At 38.5% G+C, this 21,273-nt stretch overlaps 2 protein-coding genes across 9 annotated transcripts in view; one reads left to right on the forward strand and one right to left on the reverse strand.

Annotated features, from left to right (window-relative positions):
- Positions 1 to 18,966, reverse strand: part of Trim23 (tripartite motif containing 23) — a 32,764-nt gene extending 13,798 nt beyond the window's left edge. Inside the window, exons 1-7 of the mRNA XM_006982745.4 lie at positions 18,804 to 18,966; positions 14,013 to 14,175; positions 9,840 to 9,961; positions 7,202 to 7,480; positions 6,470 to 6,652; positions 4,560 to 4,775; positions 831 to 965 (exon numbers count right to left, since the gene is read on the reverse strand). Of these exons, the coding sequence (XP_006982807.1) occupies positions 831 to 965; positions 4,560 to 4,775; positions 6,470 to 6,652; positions 7,202 to 7,480; positions 9,840 to 9,961; positions 14,013 to 14,175; positions 18,804 to 18,884 (1,179 nt within the window). The 5' untranslated portion in view covers positions 18,885 to 18,966. The remainder of the gene's footprint in view (positions 1 to 830; positions 966 to 4,559; positions 4,776 to 6,469; positions 6,653 to 7,201; positions 7,481 to 9,839; positions 9,962 to 14,012; positions 14,176 to 18,803) is intronic.
- A 21-nt stretch (positions 18,967 to 18,987) lies between these two features.
- LOC102910361 (trafficking protein particle complex subunit 13) overlaps positions 18,988 to 21,273 on the forward strand; it is a 36,378-nt gene continuing 34,092 nt past the window's right edge. For 4 of the 8 annotated variants that reach the window (XM_076552145.1, XM_076552147.1, XM_076552150.1 and 1 more), the window contains exon 1: positions 19,337 to 19,631. Coding sequence is in view for 4 of the 8 variants with exons in the window: in XM_076552152.1 (XP_076408267.1) it covers positions 19,586 to 19,631 (46 nt within the window). In the remaining 4 variants the exon portion in view is untranslated. Of the gene's footprint in view, positions 19,632 to 21,273 lie in introns of all 8 variants that reach the window. The other 4 variants (XM_076552153.1, XM_076552154.1, XM_076552152.1 and 1 more) reach the window with 3 other exon arrangements.

Genomic DNA, 21,273 nt, shown 5'->3' on the forward strand with positions numbered 1-21,273 from the left:
TAGGGGCCAGGGGCAGAAGTCTTTTCTGAATGAACTCTGCACTGCAGATTTGACTTTCAATTATGTAAACATTTTGCATAATTATATAACAAAATTAATTTTTTAATTATTCCTAAATATAGGAAACAAAATAGAGTTCAGACAGAACCCATTATAAAAACAGACAAATACTTCAACCACTTATGGGCCTTCTTTGGAGTCTCTCTCTCAAAACAGAAATGACTAAGAATTTGATTTGAAGCCAGGCACGGTGGTACATACCCATAATACTAGCAATTGGGAGGCAGACAAAGGAAGTTCAGACTAACCTCAGCTACAAAGAAAATTCAAGGCCACCTGCTATGTCATATTGTCTCAAAAAATTTTTTTTTTACTTTGGAAAAAACCTGAGAAATTTGAATATTAGCTGGATACCTGATAATAAGTATTAAAAATGTAAAATTACTAAATGTTTTGGGTACATCTCCAAAATTCTTATTTAAACTGGGAAATAAGAACAGAGATTTAGTCTCACTTGTTTCTATTTCCCACTGATTAAAATTTTTATTGAAATTTTACAACTCATGAATTTCCTCCTAGTGTTCTCTTCACGGTGATTTACATTTCATGCTACTTAAATCTGTAAAAAGCATTAGGGTAAATATAAGGGCAGTAAGGCCCAGCAGTGGTGGCGCACGCCTTTAGTCCCAACACTTGGGAGGCAGAGGCAGGTGGGTTTCTGAGTTCAAGGCCAGCCTGGTCTACAGAGAAAGTTCCAGGACAGGCTCCAAAGCTACACAGAGGGTTTTCCTGTCTCAGAAAACAAACAAACAAAAAGGGCAGTACATCACCTTTGTAAAAGTGACTGGGATACTGGCATCCAACTGAATGTGATCTGCAACCTCTGTAAACTGCTGTTGCTGTTTCTGCAGTGTTTCTAATAATCTTGTAATCTCTTGTTTTGCCAAGACAACTCTGCAATCATCCTAGAAAAGAAGATGGTATTTCCCATAAAGTTTTCCTTTTTAAAAATGGAGACTTCATCAACTTTTAATAAAGCCCATTTAACATTACAGTATTAAAAGTAAAATTTAGAAGCTACGGAGCCACAGTTCAGTTGGTAAAAGCCTTGCCTCACAAGCATCAGAACTTGAAATTCAATCCCCAGAACCCAAGTAAAAAGCCAGGCACAACGGTACTTGCTTGTAGTGCTGGAGAGGTGTAAGGTACATTACATTGGTAAACTCATGTGTTGTTTGAGCTCACTGAGAACCTGGCTCAGGAACTGGGGTTGCTTCCCCACTTTAGAGCCAAGATGTTTATGTTAAGTATCCTCCAAACCCCTTGTCTGGTTATGGGATGGCACTTAACTCTGTGACAAGAAAGGGAACAGCAAAAGAGATCAAGTATAAAAACATCACATCTTAGGTAGGTTTCTATTGCAGTGATAAAACAACATAACAAAAGAAACGTAGGGAGGGTTTACTTCAGCTTACAGTTTCACATCACAGTCCATCCCTGAGGGAAGTCAGGGCAGGAACCTGGAAGCAAGAACTGATGAAGAGGCCACAGAGGAGTGCTGCTTACTGGCTTGTTCTCCATAACTTGTTTCATCTGCTTTCTTATAGCACCCAGGACCACCAGCTCAGGGGTGGCACTACCTTCAGTGAGCTGGACCCACCCACATCATTAATCAAAAAAACCAAAAAAACAAAAAAACAAATGCACCACAAGGTTGCCCAGAGGCCACTCCAGTGGGGGCATTTCCTCAACTGCCATTCCCTCTTCCAAAATCACTCGAACCTGTGTCAAGTTGGCATAAAAGTAGCTAGCACACATCATGTCCTTAGAAACAGCTAGAAGACAAATCATTTTGAACATACGTTACTATTTGTTTATCCCATGATATAAAAGTGCCTACAGTCAGAAAGAGAGTATGAAGTTCAGCCACAGGAAGCTCATCCATGGAGAGAAAGCTCAATTGGGAACTCCAGCTGGCTTCCTCAACTTCTCCAGTTGATTTCTGCTGGATCTTGTGAGCACCTATTTGATGATGTTATTTCTACCTGTGGCTACTTGTTCTTGTACTTGGAAGCCTCACTCAAGGCCCTGCTCTGCCTGGAATTCCACCAAGAACTCCAGCTGGCTGCCTGACTGGAGCTTCCCTAGTCAGTTTCTGCTGAGTATTTCTAAATGCTCAGTTTGACCAGGCTACGTTTCTATTGCTTTTTGTTTTTTTCTGAAAACTTCATCCAAGGGGACCATCTGCTCTGCCAGAGCCTCTACCTGGTTGCCTTAGAGGGGCTTCCCCAGTCAGTGTCTGCTGCATGTTTTGAGCACCCAATCTGATGTTTTCCTTGTTCTCTCTCCCCCCTCCACCTTCCAATCTGTCTATCTATACCCACCTATCCATTTTTCTATCATCATCCGCCTATCTATCATCATTACTATTTGTCCTTTTACGTTGGTTTGAAATTCACTTCACTCATTCAAAACGGAAGCTATGGCTGTTGTAAATAATTTTTCAGACTACACACAACAGGAGTCAGAGAGAGGAGGGTCCCTAAGGCTCAGGAAGACCATACGTAAAAGGAGGTACACACCACTCCTTAGGATGACACTCAAGGTTGTTCTGTGGCCTTCCTATGTATGTACATCTGGACATACTTAGATACTTTTATAATACAAGTGTGTGTGCACACATACATACCTAAACTCTTTTATTATTACTTTTGAGGCAGAGTTTTACTGGATAACTCTGGCTGGTCTGTAATTTACTCTGTAGACTAGGCCAGTCGTAAACTCACAGAAATCAACCTGCCTAGGCCTCCCAAGTGCTAGGATAAAGGAGTGTACCACCTCACCCAGTTACATAAACCTTTGTTTAAATTTTCAAATTTTTATTTGTATACGTCTATTAATAACTTCACATTTGGAACATTTAGCATTAACGTGACCAAGAATTAAATGACAAATATCTGAAGTGGGGAAAATTAAAAAGAAAATTTTACGTTCATGAGTGTTTTGCCTGCATATTTGTCCATGCACCACATGTGTGCAGTGAAAATGTAAGAAACCTGTAAAAAGGACCCCATGAGCTTTTCAAAACTTCATCTCCTCCTATGAGGACTGACAGTCACAAGAACCCCAAGCCAAGAGTAAACCATAGCAAGTTGCTTCCTGACTTCCAGTTTTCCTCTCTTGCTCCCTATTAAAAGTGTCCAAGATGGAGCTAGGAGACAATACAGATACTTACACGGTTCTAGCCCCAGTAGCAATACTAGATTTTAGAAGAGTAAGACAAGAATTAAAAGACATTATAAATGGCATGTACATTGTCACGAAAATCTGGTCATGAACTTGACATAAATAAGAAAAGGGAACCTCAACTGAGGAATTGCTTCCATTGGCTTGGCCCATGGGCAAGTCTGGGGGGCATTTTCTGGATTGCTAATTGACAATGGAGGGCCCAGTCCACAGTAGGTGGTGCCACCCCTGGGCAGGTGGATCTCAGCTATGTAAAAAAGTTAACTAAGCGAGCCAAGGGAAGCAACACATTGAGTAGCATTCCTCCACAGTGTCTGCTTCAATTCCTGTCTCCACCTTCCTTCCTGGCTTCCCTCATTGATGGACTGTTACCTGTAAGATGAAGAAACCCTTTTCCAGCCCCCAAATGGTTTCTGTCAGCATTTTCCATAGCAACAGAGAACAAGCTAGGACACACACCCACTCTTACAAGTCAGTATGACAAGGGCTCAACAACAAGACTAACAGGAGCCTGTGGGCTGGCCACACTTTAAGTACAATGAGACAGGTAAGAGAAAAATAATCTCAGCATGGTAAGTTGTTTTTTTGGTTTTTGTTGTTGTTTTTTCCCCGAGACAGCGTTTCTCTGTATAACAACCCTGGCTGTCCTGAACTCGATTTGTAGACCTGGCTGGTCTCAAACTCACAGAAATCTGCCTGCCTCTGCCTTCGCCTCCCTAGTGCTGGGATTAAAGGCGTGCGCCAACACACCCAGCTCACGTTTTAAGCTATAGTTTGAAATCAGCACAATTATTAGCAGAACATCAGTAAAAACAAGATAGATTGCAGATTTTCAAAAATTCCTAGGGCAATAATTACCCCTATATCTCCCACTTGTGACATTTTTACTAGAACAACCTTGAATCTCACTTAAGAAAAGGAAATCATCCGCAAACTGAATAATGAATTAAAGCTTCCAAGAGTAAACATTTGAGGTACACCATGAAGAAGAAAGCTTTCCACTGAAAGAAAAGAATATACTCCACATCAAAAGACAAAACATGTGTGATAAAGAAAGGCAAATGGGCTGGGCATGATTGAAGAATGACATTATAGGAGTCCTGGAATCAACAGCTTTATGGCAGGAACAGTGCATGAACAGGAGGTCATTAATACAGTTACTGCAACAATTTGAAGTTAGAGACTATGTCCTAAGAGCAATGCTAATACATTCAGTTGAGCCCAGTCACTAAATTATGAAAGAGAAAAGCCTATCTCTGATTATTGTGCAGTTAACATTAAAAGTATAGCCTAGCCACAAATGAAGTACCTACCTGCTGCAAAGTCTTTTCACAATGGAGACAGGCTGTTGAAACCTGGGACAAGAGAATAGTCATATCCTCTTGTTGCTGCCTGAGCCAAATCAGTTTTTCTCGAACATGAGCATCAACAACACTTAGAGCCATTTCTTCTTGACGACAAAGAGTTTCATGTAAATCAGAAAAATAAGCTCGGACACATGATCGGGCATTCTCTGCAGTACCTGGGACCTATGAAGACAAGAATAAATTTTAAACAATTAAAACCTTAAATATATATATATATATATATATATATATATATATTTTTTTTTTTTTTTTTTTTTTTTTGGTTTTTCGAGACAGGGTTTCCCTGTGTAGCTTTGCGCCTTTTCCTGGAACTCACTTGGTAGTCCAGGCTGGCCTCGAACTCACAGAGATCCACCTGGCTCTGCCTCCCGAGTGCTGGGATTAAAGGCGTGCGCCACCACCGCCCGGCTAAAACCTTAAATATTTTATATGTAAAATATCAAAATTTAAATACCATCTAAACTCTTAGAGATTTTAATCCCTACATTAGAACTTTCCTTATAAGTATGTATATTACAAACTATGTAACTTTGAGATTAAACTGTTAATAAATTATATCTGTGCTGGGTGGTGGTGGTGGCGGCGGCGGCGGCGGCGGCGGCAGCGGCGGCGCACATGCCTTTAATCCCAGCACTCTGAGGCAGAGGCAGGCAGATCTCTGTGAGTTCGAGGCCAGCCTGGTCTACAGAGGGAGTTCCACAACAGGCTCCAAAACTACACAGAGAAACCCTGCCTTGAAAAACTGAATGAATGAATGAATGAATAATATCTGTAGCAAAATGGAACCTAATCTCCAGTTGTCCCCATCTCCAAATCTAATTTCAGAAAATGGTAACTTCATCCAGGTTAAAGCTAAAAAGAGAAAAGAAAGAGGACAGAAAGAAAAAAGAAGAAACAATTCATTCTTAACATCTCTTTCATATTCTGTAATTAGTCTCGGCAAATGCTGCTGACTTCACAATATTTCCAGAATCCAGTCATGCTTTCCTACCACCACCTCCAGCAAACTGGTCCACACAATATAACTTCTCATCCGATTATGCAAACAGCCTTCTAACATCTCTTAATTTCCTGACCAATCAAACCACCCACCAATCAATACTGACAACAAATTGCCAAGACTTAACTATCCTTTACAATCTCAACTCCACCCTTTTTACGGCTACTCCAGAATTCCAGGACATAAATATCTCTAAACTAGATGATTTCAACAGTGTCTTAATAGATCTTCCTGCTTCCAACTGTTCTTCTAACTCACTTTCTACATTTAACAGTAGCATTCTTAATGTAAATGTGATTATTTCATTCCTATGTCAATAGTTTAATGGCTCATACTGCTCTTAAGCTGAAATTCTAAATTCCTCAGCATGACTAATAGATTCCGGCATGACTTAGCCTTTAACTCTTCAATTTTTCTTCTTGTCAGACCCAGCTCAAAGCTGCACACATAGTGAACTTCTTGAAGAACCCACAATCCATCCAGCCCTTACTTACAATCACTTAGGTGCATTCTTCTCTTCATCGGATAACTGACTCCCGACCCACTCTTCTTTTAACTGAATTCCCTCAATTCTCAGTTGAAACATCACTTCTAGGAAGCCTTCCATGAACTATATGATGTGTTATACATCTTACATACTACCAAGTATACTGTACTTCCCTATCCACAACACAAAATAATTATCAAACTTGAAACTCCTTTATATGATAGATGATAAATACCATGAATACAAAAACATTTTCAAAAAAGGATCCAGTGTAGTACTAGCACATTGTAACTGTGCACTAATTATTAGAAGGTGCAAACGTAAGAATGAGAAGGTTAAGAAGATAAAGAGGGAAGAAAGAATCCATACATGTTCTGTGTGAGCCATTCCAATCCCATCCTCCACAATTTGTTCTCCTCCTTCAATGTGCTGAACAATTCCAACTAATTTTCTGGAATAATCTGAGATTTCTTCAGTGAAGGTCCGTATGCAGTGAGCCATATCTAAAATTGATGCTCGGATCTGGTTAGCTTCTGGTTCCAGGACTGAATGCTGTAAATACAACACAATTATAGGAAAGAATTCATAGTGGTGAGTGGTGTCTGCTGATTTACAAAAACTACTTAAATCCCTTTTAATATAAATGAACATCAGCCACAAGTGGCTTTTGTAAAACATTTCAAACACGTACAACATTAGAAGACAAAAAAAATAATTTACTTTCACTCCTTTTTAAGAGAGCTGTATTACAAAGAAATAAAACAGAAGTTGGAAGTACATGTACTGTTATATAAGAAACCAAGAGTTCACCCATAATTATATCATAAGAGTTATCAATAGATGTAAGTATTATCTAAGCAGTACAGTATTGTAAAAACAAGCAAAAATGAGACTTTTTGTCTCATGCTGGAAATACTCATGAAGCCTCTCTGAAATTATACTATTCAGAAACCAAAATCCTCAGTGTTTTTCATGCTACTGAGACTAACTCATTAATCACTTAACTTTCACCAGTTCTGTCTTCAAATAAATAAACAAGTCAAGAAAAACAAATGGTAGTCTGGTAAAATAGCTAGTCATCCAACTGAATTAAATTCGTACCTTGTGACCTTGGTGCTTTCCATATTCTTTGCAGACGCAGCACATGAGCGGGCTAGTTTGACAACCTTCTTCCAAGCAAACAAACTCAATGGCATGCACCTGGTGCTGAGAGCACATGGTTTTCTCATGAGGTTTATCAGCTAGAGGCACTCGCCTATGCTTTGCTAAAGTCTTTGTAGAGTGAGTAACTTGAGAACACTCTGAGCACAAGTGAGTTGCACACACAGTGCAATATACAGATGCAACGTGAGCTTCATCTTCATCACAGCGGATGATGCTCTGGTAAACAAAAAATTAATGCCTTAAAACCGAACATGGCAAATTTTGATCTACAAAACCCCACAACCTTTTCTATTTAACTTTACCAGGCTTATACATGATATTAAAAAAGGAAATTTGTTAAGTCAATCATTCCAAATAGAAACAAAGAACTAATGAATTAAACAAAGAAAACCAAAGTAAGCAAAGTAAAAGGGTCCTCAAAATAAGTGGCTTCTAGAGCTAGAAGTTCTGGAAATTTTAATCCACGATGCAACCAAACACATAACAGAACAGAAGGAAGAAACAGATAACAACCAGCTGCAGCTTAATAACTAGTCAGCTGGAAAAAGCTTAGTTGGTCACAAGGATGTTGTTAACCAACCAAAGTTCAGCTTCTTCCATTAACTAAACTATACTTAAACTCTATATTGGTTTGGTCTGTTGGACCCAGTACATGCATCAATAGCCTCCCAGAAATGTTATTTAATAATCAAAATATAGTGGTAAGTACAAAGGCCACATGCTACCTACCCATCTAAAAAGTTATTTTTTTTCAGGAAGGTAAGAAGCTATCTCTGAGACTAATTATCAACGTGGGTTATGATTCTGGGGCAAGAATAAATTTATTCTCGTGAACAGTCTTTTTCCCCCCAGTGCTGGGCACTGAACTAGAACCTTATAAATGGCAGGCAAATGCTCTCCATGGAACTACATACAAAAACATCTCATAGATTCACAGTTAGTGCAAAGATCTCTTCCATCAAACCTTCAAAAGAAATAGAACCACGGAAACATTACTAATTTGTTAGGAAGACTTAAATTCCCACTGCTTCAGTTACCTGTCATGAGGATGCATAAAAAGAAAATCAGCACCATGCTGTAAAATAACCTCATACTAAGGTATGGAATTAGCTGTGGAAACTTTGAAAACAAAAGACACTCTTGGCTCAAGATGGAAAATTCTGATCTCAATAGATTTTGAGAGCTGAATTGCATGTATTTTTTTCCCCAAATATACACAAGTACTTGCCAATAGCTCCATGGGTGAATGGATTACAATCATGACTGAAAACCACATATTCAGAAATAATAAGCTCCATGTCAGCTGCTAAATATTATTGTTAAGTTCTTAAAGTAACAAAAAGTATTTCTTATGTCTATTTGTGGTCCTGGGGTTCAAATACAAGGCTGCAACTATGGTAAGCAAGTATTCTGCATTGAACCATACCAAAGTCTTTATAAAATGCACTAGAAGTGTGTAAAAATCATCTTTCAGATGATGAGAAATGCTTTGAAAACTTCTGTATTATATTAAAAGGCTGTAATTTGCAAGGGAGATTTAGTGTATTTTTCCAGAAATAAAAATTAGACAGTACACAAATTGTATCATTTATTGTCAAATTAAATTTAAAAAAATGATCCAAAGGTTGAAACAATTTATTTTGCAATGATAAATATGCATTTGTATTATAATATATTCATGTCTTCTGTTTTGTAGGCCTTACAAATAATTTATAAGGTTAACAGTACATAATATGATTTTAAAATAAAGGTAAAAGATACAACATATGAAAGAACTGCAATGGTTTTATAAATGAGAACATTTCAATTTGAAAATTATTTTTCTAATTCATTTTAACAGAAAGAAATCACCAAAGGATATTTGCAATCAATCTATTGGGTTTTTTCCCCTTGAATCAAAAACACAGTTTTTAAAGTCCACAACTAACACCATTACCAAGTTATTTACTGCAAATATCCTTCATACAGAAATCTATCATTTGTTAAGTAAGCTATGCAGACAACTCTTGAAATGTTAATAATGTGCTGTCACACTGTAAATGGATTGTTTTGGCAATATTTACCAGACATCTGCCTGTCCGGAAAATGAACAACAAGCATATTGTTTAACATTTTTCTTATTGTTTCGAAAATATTTAGTAGTAGCAAGCTCCTCAGATTCCACTGTTACATTTAAGTTAGTTCATGTCTAAACTGAAAAGCCTCTCCAAAGTGGGTCTATCTTTTCTTGTACTTTGCTACTGAGGTTTAGTTTCGCATTTCCTGTACTAATATAGATTAAACATTCCTCTTACTCTCTCATAATCTTCTATCTTAAAGGTTTTCCTTAGAAATAACTGAAGTATGATAAGGAAAGAGTTTACTCATAAAGCAGATTAGACACAGAACTTCAACAAATTTAGTTTCTGTTTTATTTTTGAGAATAGTACTGACATCAGAACTGTAATAGAGTAAAAGCTATGTTTCTAAAAACTCACAGATAAAGTAAACAAGGTAATATTGTGCTAATATCAGAAAATATTTTAGGATAAAAAATTTATCTTATAATAAATATTTCAACAAGTCCCATCAGTACCTCTCCAGATATCCCAATGGCTTCCTCGGCAGATCCATACTGACCAATATGTCCATTTTGTAATCGCTCTAAAAGCTCCAGTAAAGCAAAGTTTTTTTTCAACCCCCAGACACCTGAATCTCCTAGGAAAAATATGAAAATAAAAGTTAATGTAACAAAATGGAATTTTAGTCAACTTACCTCAATCTTTAAGAGTAATTACTAGCACATATAGTTTAGTCATTAATTATGTCTAAAAGTTGCCAAGACAAGTGCTTGTTAATATTACCAAAGACACCCTCAGCACAACCAGACACATACCTTACAAATCTTTTCTTTTTTACTTTTACTACATAAATTAAAACAAGTATTTTAATATTTTTCAAATATTTTTACCGCTACGTACAATAAGAAATGCATTTTCTATCACAATCCAGGCCAACACTGGGGAGAAAGCTCAGTGATCGCAGTGCTTGCTGTCAAGCGTCAGGAGAGCCCTGCTGCCATAAAGCCACATAATGCAGGTGGGTATGGTGCTCACTTGTCATTCTAGCATCAAAAGGTAAAGACGGGATCCCTGGAGCAAACAGTAGCAAGACTAGCAATACTGCACGGTTCCTAAAGATTCTCGACATCAACCTCCTCGATCATCTACATACAGGCAGATACATATTCACAAACACTCCCACATATAAACACATGTACAAGTATGACCACTATACACATAAACATGAGTAGATTTTTTTAAAAACTTGACAAACTAATACTTTTATAGCAGTGTGCAATATACTGCTGTGTTTTACTCTATTTCTTTTTAAAGATATTACAGTGGAAAGGAGTTTAACTCAATGGCAGAGTGTGTACTTAGCATGTGCAGGGCCCTAGGTTCAGTCCACAGTACTTACACACACACACACACACACACACACACACACACACACACACACACACACACAGGTTGGGGGGACAGGAATAAACTGTTTACAATGAATTAAATGTATTTCATGACCACAAAAACAAGTTACAATTCACATTTATAAATTCCTGTATTAAATATGGACATAAAAAAATTCATTTCTAAGTAAATTGCAACTAGAAGAACTAAAGATTCCCCCCCCCCTTTTTTTTTAAACCTGTGACAGTCAATGATTACATAAATCCCTCACAGTAGGGGCTGGTGAGATGGCTCAGTGGTTAAGAATACTGACTGCCTTTTACAAAGGATCCAGATTTGACTTCTAATACCCACATGATGGCTCACAACTGTCTGTAACTCCAGTTCTGAGGAGCTTAACACCCTTTTCAGGCTTCCGGAGGCATCAGATACACAGATGCATGCAAAATAGCCATATACATAAAATAAAAATAATTTTTAAAAAACGACACCTCATAGAGCCTTACAACAAAGCAAGAGAATAAGCCCTCTCAGGTAGGGATCCAGAAGGTTTAAATGAAGACAGACAGTTGCTTCACCCCAGGTCGAGCACATAAGAACATATGCATATCTATGCATACACTTGGCAAACACCCACTCTTTTTGAGCCTACAAATAACAGCCACATCATTCAGCAGATAGGATCCAGTGAGTTTCCACAGCACAAATACTATCTGACATGATTGCCATCTAGTAAGTGTTTGTTAATAAAATAAAAAGGTAAAAAGATAATGGTGGCATGGTCTACCAGGCTCCTTTCCTGTTTGTCATCTTTTTTCATTAGAAACAAACCTTTCTTAACACTAGGCTATCTTTACCCTCCTCTTGACTTCTGTGACCACTTTTCTCGGTGCCCTCCACAGACCACTACAGTAAGCTTCCTTCAGTTTTGCTGCCCTAGTCAAGGCTTTCTCCTTGTTTCCACTTGTCCCATGAATTTTACAAACAGAGGTCCATCTACTCCATTTATATAAGCATTTAAGTATTCAAAACAACCATTTAAAAATACGGCCTTGGCAATTTCCCCAAAATTTAGTCATTATGCAAGGAATACACAAATTCCCATGAGTACCTAACACTGTTTAGGTTTCAAATAACAGATTCTTGTTGTTCCTACAATTTCTTGGGGTTTGGGGCAGATAAGAAAGGCTCTGTTCCCCACTGTCCATGCTGAGGAGCACTGAGCCTCCATTCTCATGGACTACCTCACTGTTTCAGAAAAGAAGTGTTACTTCAAATCATCATCAATCTCCTCTTAAAAACTTTTACCTGAAGTTGACAGTTGACACTATATTTCTACTCACATTTCAATAGTTAATACCACAATCATACCTAACTGTTATAGAGGGTAGAGAAGTATAATTTACCACAGGGACAGAAAGAGGAAAGCCAGAAATATTGCTCATCAGAAGTAACAACTTATTGGACCAAAGAAGAGCTCAGATTAGGAACTGATAATCAACAATAAGAGCAGTTTGTTTCTAGAAGAAGTAATTACAAATGATCTGCTTCTATATTTTTCTCAAACTTCTATAACATATATAATGTGTATATATACAGTACAAAATATATAGTATATTCTTTTATGTATAATATATAGTATGTATACACACACACATATTATTTCTATGGTACAAATACAAACAGATCTTTAAAAAATTGGAGCTAGTAATGGAAAGTCACTAGCGTATTCCACAAACGAATCACAATTAAACATGCCTACAAGTTACAGTCATTACAACATTTATTCAAGAAAGAGTTGGCATTGCTCATGTTGGTATGACAGGAGTCGATTTCAACCTCGGATGTGACTAAGTGCTCCCTGTCATAAACTTCTGCTTTTAACACCGGGAGTAGCAACCCTCACACTGTGGTATCACAGAGAAAGTAGAGGGCTCTCCCAAACAGTAGAAAAACGTTCTAGCCTATATTTGCAAAATGTTACCATTTCTACATATCTGGTTGTATATGAAGAAATGGTAATGATATTTTATCTTACAGAATAAAAAGTCAACTAAATGAACCTTAAAACAGAGACATCTCTTTCACCATAGTAGGTTCATGTTATCTATATGATGTCATTAGTGTCTTGCATTAGTTTCCTGGAGAATAGATATATTTATTTATATGAAAGACAGCCAAAACCTTAAGAAAACATGTTAAAGCCATGTTTCTTAGCATTTTAAAACCTAAAAATAGAGGCACCCTTGCTTCCTTTTAGAGGTGGATAAATAATTTAAATTTTAACATGCAGTATGACTATATCTGTCTTTTATTATATTTATGTTATTTTCTGTGTGTGGATGTGTGCACACACTTATATAGAAGGGTGTCGCAATACAAGTGTGCAGGCAGAGGACCACTCACGGGAGTCAGTTCACTCCTTCCTCCAGCCCTGGTCTTAAGTAGTGCTAAAGTCCTGGAAAAAATAAATCAGCCTTAAAAAGTGTTTTAGAGAAAATTCTTTTATCTTACAGAGTAAAGTAAGAACTTATTTAAAACTGTAAAATATTTTTTCACATGCTAATATTCTACTTTCTAGATCTGGGCCAATGAGATAAATCCTTGGATAAAGGCACTGGCTGCCAAGCCTGATCACCTGAGTTGGGGACACACACACACACACACACACACACACACACACACACACACACACACAAATAGATGCAAAAAATTTAATTTTTAAAATATGTGAACACTGATTCTGAAGTAGTCTTAGAAGTATACAAGAATCTAGCTGGCATAGTGGCACACACCTTTAATCCCAAGACTGGAGAGCAAAAAGCAGACAGATCTCTAAGTTCAAGGCCAATCTGGTCTACCAAGCAAATTCCAGGACAGCCAGGACTACACAGAGAAACCCTATCTCAAAACAAAGCAAAAAAAAAGGAAGTATGTTGAAACTCAAATGACTTAATATATATTTTGACTACCTGCTCATTCATATTTAAAGAAAACAGTTATTGAATTTAGGCAAAGGATTTAATCTGTGATGAATGCAGTATTCTCATTTGTTTGAATAAGGGTAGCACATATTTCTGATACTTCTTAAAGCTCTTAGTGTTAACATCTCAGATTCTCACTGGTAATTAAGAGTGGGCTAGCTTACAGTCAGAATCCCACTGACCTTAACAGAAACTCAAATTCTGAAAGCTCTTGGAACTTAATCTAAAAAAGCAAGTGTAAAGAAACTGTTTTCTTTGTCATTTGTGTTACACCAATAATTTTCTACTTTACACTCATACAAATAATTTTCCTACCTAGGTCTGTTACTTGTCGATCAAATGGACAACGTATTGCTCTTCCATGCAGAGGCAAGCGAGTCAGACAGTCATGACAGACTGTGTGGCCACAAAGAAGGAGGCGAGGAACTTTATCTCCTTGCAAAGAGAAGACATCTTCACAAACCCCACACTCCAGAACCTAGTATTAGAAACAGAAACATGTCTATAAACACTATTGAAACAATATTCTAATATTTTATATTTTAAAAGAATTGATCTAGTATATTGAATCAGCCTTGTTACTTTATTCCTCCATGTGGGGGGAGGGAGTGGTCAGGGAAACTAAGTTATAAAACCTTAAATCATATTCTTATTCATTTCCATTTGACAGACCTTGACAAAGTGAAACCTCTTTGAAATACCCTTATTTTGCAAATTAACGTAATTAACATAATCTAATCTTTTGAAAACTGAATATGCAACAATTTATAATTCTACTTAAGCCCCCAATCATTTCATTTTGCTTTTCTTTCTTTTTTTAAAACATGTTTTGAGATTTATTTTGTATATGGATGGATGTTTTGCCTGAATATATGTCTGTACACCATGTTGGTACAGTGCCCACAGAACTCAGAAGACAGCATTAGATTCTCTGGAGTTACAGATGGGTTGTGAGCCACCATGTGGGTGCTGAGAATCAAACCCGGATCCTCCAAAAGAGCAGTCAGTACTCTCTTAACAGCTTAGTCATCTCTCCAAATCCTGTTTTATTTCATTGTAAGATGACATTTCACTGAGCAGCCCTGGATGGACCTCAGTCTGAGCTGGCCTCAAACATACAGTGGTCCTCCTCCTGCTTCTGCCTCCCCAAGGCTAGCACTACAGCATGCACCACTATGTCCAACTATAACACCATTGATTTAAAAAAAAAAAATCTAAAATGTGTATTGGGATGACAATCAATTTTCTAAACTATAAAGAACTTGTAAGAAAGTCTCCAAGGAGGACTGGAGAGATGGCTCAGAGGTTAAGAGCACTGACTGCTCTTACAGAGGTCCTGAGTTCAATTCCCAGCAACCACATGATGGCTCACAACCATCTGTAATGAGATCTGGTGCCCTCTTCTGGCATGCAGTCACATATGCTGTATACATAATAAATAAATTAAATAAATAAATAAATCTTTAAAAAAGAAAGTCAGTCTCCAAGGAATATTCAAGTATCTTCAAGACTTCACAAAATAATGTAAAGGCAAAAAACAAATTAGCTAAAAATTAAATTTTAATTCCTGCTCTTTATTAATAAGTAGCTCTGACTTGGAAAATATTTGTCTATTTAGTTTTAATCACAGGTATATGACTTACTGAAAGGCAGTCAAAAAAAGCTGTGAGAACTGGCTCACTCTGACTCTCAGGTCCATGGGTTAATATTTTATAAATAATCATAAACTGTAATTATCAAAGTATATCATTTTTAGTGCTTTTACAACTAACTATTGTTTGTGTTGTTTTCAGTTTTAATTACTTTAAAAAAATATTCCCAATGAATTACTCCACTGTCTACCCATCAGGACACTAGAGTCTGGTCCTGTACTCTTGCTTCACTGCCATACCCTGCAGACCCTATGGTTCAAGTGTGTCCCAGGATGGGACAGGGTTTCTTGACTCTTGCTTTATACTAATGAATGTTGAGGAAACAGCTAAACATTTACCCTCTGGTTTCCTTTTTAAAGTTTTTATATTCATAAATCAAAAAATTCCCAAGTACTGTATCTCTTGGTCTACCCACCTCTCACTCCAACTGAAACAATTTTCCTCTGGGTTCCCATGTACTCTGAACATCTATCTGTTTGTCTGACTCATCAGACAAACCACATCAATACTTTCACTGACTAGCCTGTCTTCCCCTCTTAGAACAAGAGCAGAAAACAGTACACTCCAAATAGCAAGCAACTATGTGCTTATGTAAATAAAAATTAAAAAAAAAAAAAACAATTCAACCCACCACCAAACACATACAACACAAAAATAGAAAAGTTAGAATGGAAGTCTCATTAGACACATCACATTTTTTTTTTAATTCTCAATTCCTTTTTTTTATAAGATTTATTTATTTACTATGTATACAATGTTCTGCCTGCATGTATCCCTGCAGGCCAGAAGAGGGCACCAGATCTCATTACAGATGGTTGTGAGCCACCATGTGGTTGCTGGGAATTGAATTCAGGACCTCTGGAAGAGCAGCCAGTGCTCTTAACCTCTGAGCCATCTCTCCAGCCCGGTCCATTACAATTTTAAACTTGATTCTCCAATACATTTAGACTTAAAAACTGAGATGCAGGACTGGAGAGATGGCTCAGTGGTTAAGAGCATTGGCTGCTCTTCTAGAGGTCCTGAGTTCAATTCCCAGTATCTACATAGTGGCTCTCAACCACCTAAACTGTAGTCCCACGGGATCCAATGCTCTCTTCTGGTGGTGCAGATGTAGATGCAGACAAAACACCCATATACAGGGTAAATAAATAAATCTTTAAAATAATAAATAAATAATGAGAGGCAAACATCTTTTACTGTAATTAAACTGGTAATTCATAGTTGCTTTGAATACTGGTATAGTTCCAAAGAAACTTAAATGTACAGGAAAAAAGGAGACAGATTAAATATCTTAAGTTATATTAACCTAAATATATAAAGAAAACTTTATATTAAGAGTTCAATCTAGCCGGGCGGTGGTGGCGCACACCTTTAATCCCAGCACTCGGGAGGCAGAGCCAGGCGGATCTCTGTGGGTTCGAGGCCAGCCTGGTCTACAGAGTGAGTTCCAGGAAAGGCGCAAAGCTACACAGAGAAACCCTGTCTCGAAAAATCCAAAAAAAAAAAAAAAAAAAAAAAAAAAAAAGAGTTCAATCTAACTCATTAAAGTGCAAAGAAAAAAACTACACCAATATACTTTTTCAAAAAAGTTGTTAATGCTTTGTATTAAGGAAATGCAGCAGCTGGAGAAAATGCAGGAAAACAATTTCACTGACTGATATGAAAATTTTACTGAGCAATAACAGTATCCATTGAAGCAATTTAGCAGTTTAAGGAATTTATTCTGTACTACCCACACAACAAAATCCCAATGTTTTCATCCTTGTTGACAGTGTCGTCTCCACTGCTGGGGAGCCCAGGTTTTTGCACATGTCTGGCAAAAGTCCTACTACTGAGCCACATCCCCAGCCCACATATGACAAGATCAATACGTTAGTCTTTAAAGCACCATTTACATCATTAAAGAACTAAAAACAAAGTAAATGTACACGTAAATACTAAACTGAAAGATAAATTATAGTGCATTCATATGCCCTAACTGCAGGCCACTAAAGATTAAAGTTGTTTATGTATATACACAGAATATCGCAGGTAAAGTGAAAAGAAAGGGCTAAGAGAGTACATGACACGATACTTATTCCAATTATGGAAAGAAAAAAACAACTTTGAATTTACAAAATATTCTGCAGGTATTTTCCATTTGCAAAAGCACAGTTCAAAATAGTAAATCTCAAACATAAATTATGCCTAATAAGGAGGGCTCCTCTACATTTCAGATCTTTGTACTTTCAATGTAATCTGAATTCAACTAAATATAAAGAGTTAACTGAATCAAAAAACAATAAAAACGATTAATAATAAATTGTCAGCATAAATTCCTCAAAAAAAAAAAAAAGACCCTTGTTAAAAAAAGATATCTACCATTTAACAAGTTAAAAGAATGTCCAACTGGGCTTGGTTCACTGTTACTAATACAAGTAAGTATACATTAAAATCACTTCTGAGAATTTTAAAAAATGTACTGATGTCCACACACTCAGAAAGAGAACACCAATCTCTTGGTTACAGATGATCTCCAAAGTTATTCCCTAAACCACTCCTCTCTGAGCTATGTTACAGTGGATGGGGGAAACGAGCTTCATGCACTTCGACTTCATCTTTAGAAAAAGCATTTTATAACTATATGGTAGAATCTTCCAAGCAGAGGGTGCACCATACATTTAGTTTGTTAAACCCCAACTATGCTGCGGTTGGCGACTTTTCACAGTCTTCTATTCAGAGGCATAGGGCGGCTCACAAATGCACTTTTTTTTTTTTTTTTTTTTGGTTTTTTTTTTTGAGACAGGGTTTCTCTGTGTAGCTTTGCGCCTTTCCTGGAGCTCACTTGGTAGCCCAGGCTGGCCTCGAACTCACAGAGATCCGCCTGGCTCTGCCTCCCGAGTGCTGGGATTAAAGGCGTGCGCCACCACCGCCCGGCCACAAATGCACTTTTATGATTACAGAAACAATGCAAGGTTGAAAAGCAGACTTTTACAGCCAGTAAACGCTGGGCCCTTACCACACACGGTATTAACCCCAACCCTGGGTTCCTTCCACGTAAAATGAGAATTAACATCTACCTTTTAGGCAGATACTGGCGAGCTGAGACCTCTACCACAGTACTTGTCTACTGTAAAGGCTGTTGAATAGATCTATGCCTACTAAAGCCTGTTGAGGCTGCACGAGAAAACCCAGGAGCAGGGGGGAGACCAATCCAGGTCAACTTCCACAGGCCCACGCGGTGCTTTTCACAAACAGCCCCAGGACCGACACCCGAGTTACAAGGCCAGGCAACTTCGGGCCTGCCAGGAGGCCAGGACCCCGCGGGACGGGAGGGGCTCGTAATGCCCACCCGGTTCCGGGGGGAGCCGCGCATCCCGCCCGGCCAAGCCTGGGCCGCAGGGTCGCGACCAGGTCTCCAGGATGAGCCGAAGGGAGGCGGCAGGTGGAGAACAGAGCACGCAAGTTCCCTCACCTTCACCACAGCCGTGCCCCGGCTGCCCTGCCGCCCACTGTCTACTCCGGCTCCGGGCTTGTTTACAGCTAGGGCAGCCATCCTGGCAGGGGCCGCGCCACAGCAGCAGCAGAGCCTTTAACTGAGAGGAGGGGTTGGGCGACCTACCCAGAAGCCTCCGCGCAGGCCGCCGGCACGCATGCGCAGTCCAGGCAGGGCGCCGCTCCGCCTCCTCCGGCCTTTTCTCTTCCGTCAGTCATCGGCCTGTACGACCGGCGCGTGAACGCTTGTTTTTTTTCATGAAGCTGTCTGCGAATAATGGAGAGAAGAAAGAAGATTAAAAAGGACGGATGGGGCATAAATAAAACTTTAGGGTGAAAGTGCCGCTCCCGTAACGGGTTTTTTTTTCCCTCCAGAACTGAAACGAGCTAATCCCCGCCCCGACACAGCGAAATTTGTATAAAATAAACTACAAATCCCAGCATGCCACTCGAGTATTTCCCTCTCTCCCGCCACCCCCACCCCCACCCCTCCACCGCGCCGGGTAAGCCTTCGGGAAGCCATGTACTGTCAGCTGAAAGTGGCTCACTGAAGTCAGCCGGTGTAATTCTGAGCGAAGGAGTGGCTTTCGTGAAAAGATCTTCACTGGGGCCATAAACGGATTTAATGCAAAAAGATTTTATCAAGAGCAGAAAGAAGTTAGGCGTGCATTTGACACCGGGTCTTCCGGGACTTGTGTTTTGCAGTTTCCTTCTCGACGCGAGGTGAAACTCTTGAGCCTGAGATCAGAAGTGCCTGTCAAGATGGAAGTGAACCCCCCGAAACAGGAGCACCTGCTGGCGCTAAAAGGTAAGCTGTTAGGAGCCTGAGTCTCTTGACTATTGTTTTTTCTCCCTTCCCTCACCATTTGAAGGCTTTCCAACGTAAGCCTTAGCCCTAAACACGGCAGTGCTCGCCCTCTCGCTTGGTATTGAGATGCCTTCTAGAATGAAATGCAATCCTAAATTCCTGTGTGGTCTGTGCTACCGCAGTCACCAGATTTTATCCACAGAAGCAGGGTCGAGCTCTGAGAACCAGGATAAATATCAGCTGACATTTAAAGCAACTTGTTATTACTCTTCTATCGTTCATGTGGTAAGGACAAAGTTACCAGGCTTTCGCTTATCTGTAGGTAATATGGCATGATAATGTCAATGATCAGTAAAATAAATGGTAATACACCTAATAACTCTTAGATTTGTTGAAATATACTACAAATTACTTCACAGTATCGTATCATATTTGTGGGAAATTTATCCAGAATCTCCTATGAACTTTAGTTTTCTGTACACGGTAGTTTAAGTTTTAGTGATTTAATTTGACCAGAAGAAAGCTAGCAGGGCAGATTTTCCTTAAATTTGCTTATCGAAACCCTTTTATTTAAAATATTTTCAGCTTTATTTCATGTTTTTTACTGCCACAAATGCACCTTCTTACTTTTGGAATGTCTGGTTATGAGGTTAACAGTGCCTTGCACGGGTCTGGGAAAATGCTTCCAAGACAGTTGATGGAATTGCACTTGCCTTCCTTCAGGCATCCCTTTTGATATACTCAGTGCCCTCCTCCATTCTTTGTGATCTACACATCTTACATTCCAGAAGCTCACAACCATGTATCGATGGCTGCAGTGAACTTGACTGTCTCTGAATGTGGAACTAAGAAAGTTTGCAACATTGGATAATACAACAAAGAGACCTACCTGTAGGTTTCCACATGATCTAGACTAACATAGATTCTGTGTGTATAAAAGGAACTTACTGTATATCCATTATCTCAATCTTACGTCTAGTGTGTGGAGTAGATATTACTTATCTTTTAAGGTCTAGCAACTTTTCCAAGATAACATATCAAGTAAGAGATCGAGGCAATAATATAACAAGGCCCGAGTCATATTTCTAAGATGCTCTGTTGCCTCCTGTTGAATGAAGCAGCTTTTGCAGAGACCATTATGACTTCTATATGAATTTAAAAGTTATATTCCTTGCTAAGTGATTTCACACAACTTTGACACTACTAAAAATTCTAGTGGTAGGGAGTTTTATTTGTTATTATTCTTATTTTTAGAAACACAAGATGCCTAGTAAACAGTACTTAATCAGACAGACAGGACAAGAGCTTTATATTAAACCTCTTTGATACTGTTTTCCCCACATGATTCTAGATAATCAAGAGTTTCACAGGGCTTAGTTTTACTGATGTTGACTGTTCAGGCATATCAATTTAAAGGGACATTTAACTTATTAGCTTTCTTATATGTTAAATGTTAAGATAATATCTTTTTACCCGTTTTTTCTCCAACCTTCTCTCTTCTCTCATGCCATCACTTGTCTCCTTTCTGAGGCAGGGTCACAACTGTACCAGGTTGGCATCAAACTCACAGTGTAAATGAGGATGACCTTACATTCCTGGTCCTCCTGCCTCTACCTCCCATATGCTAGGATTACAGATGTAT

Source organism: Peromyscus maniculatus, chromosome 15 (assembly GCF_049852395.1).
Source record: "Peromyscus maniculatus bairdii isolate BWxNUB_F1_BW_parent chromosome 15, HU_Pman_BW_mat_3.1, whole genome shotgun sequence".
NCBI classification, from domain to species: Eukaryota; Metazoa; Chordata; class Mammalia; order Rodentia; family Cricetidae; genus Peromyscus; species Peromyscus maniculatus.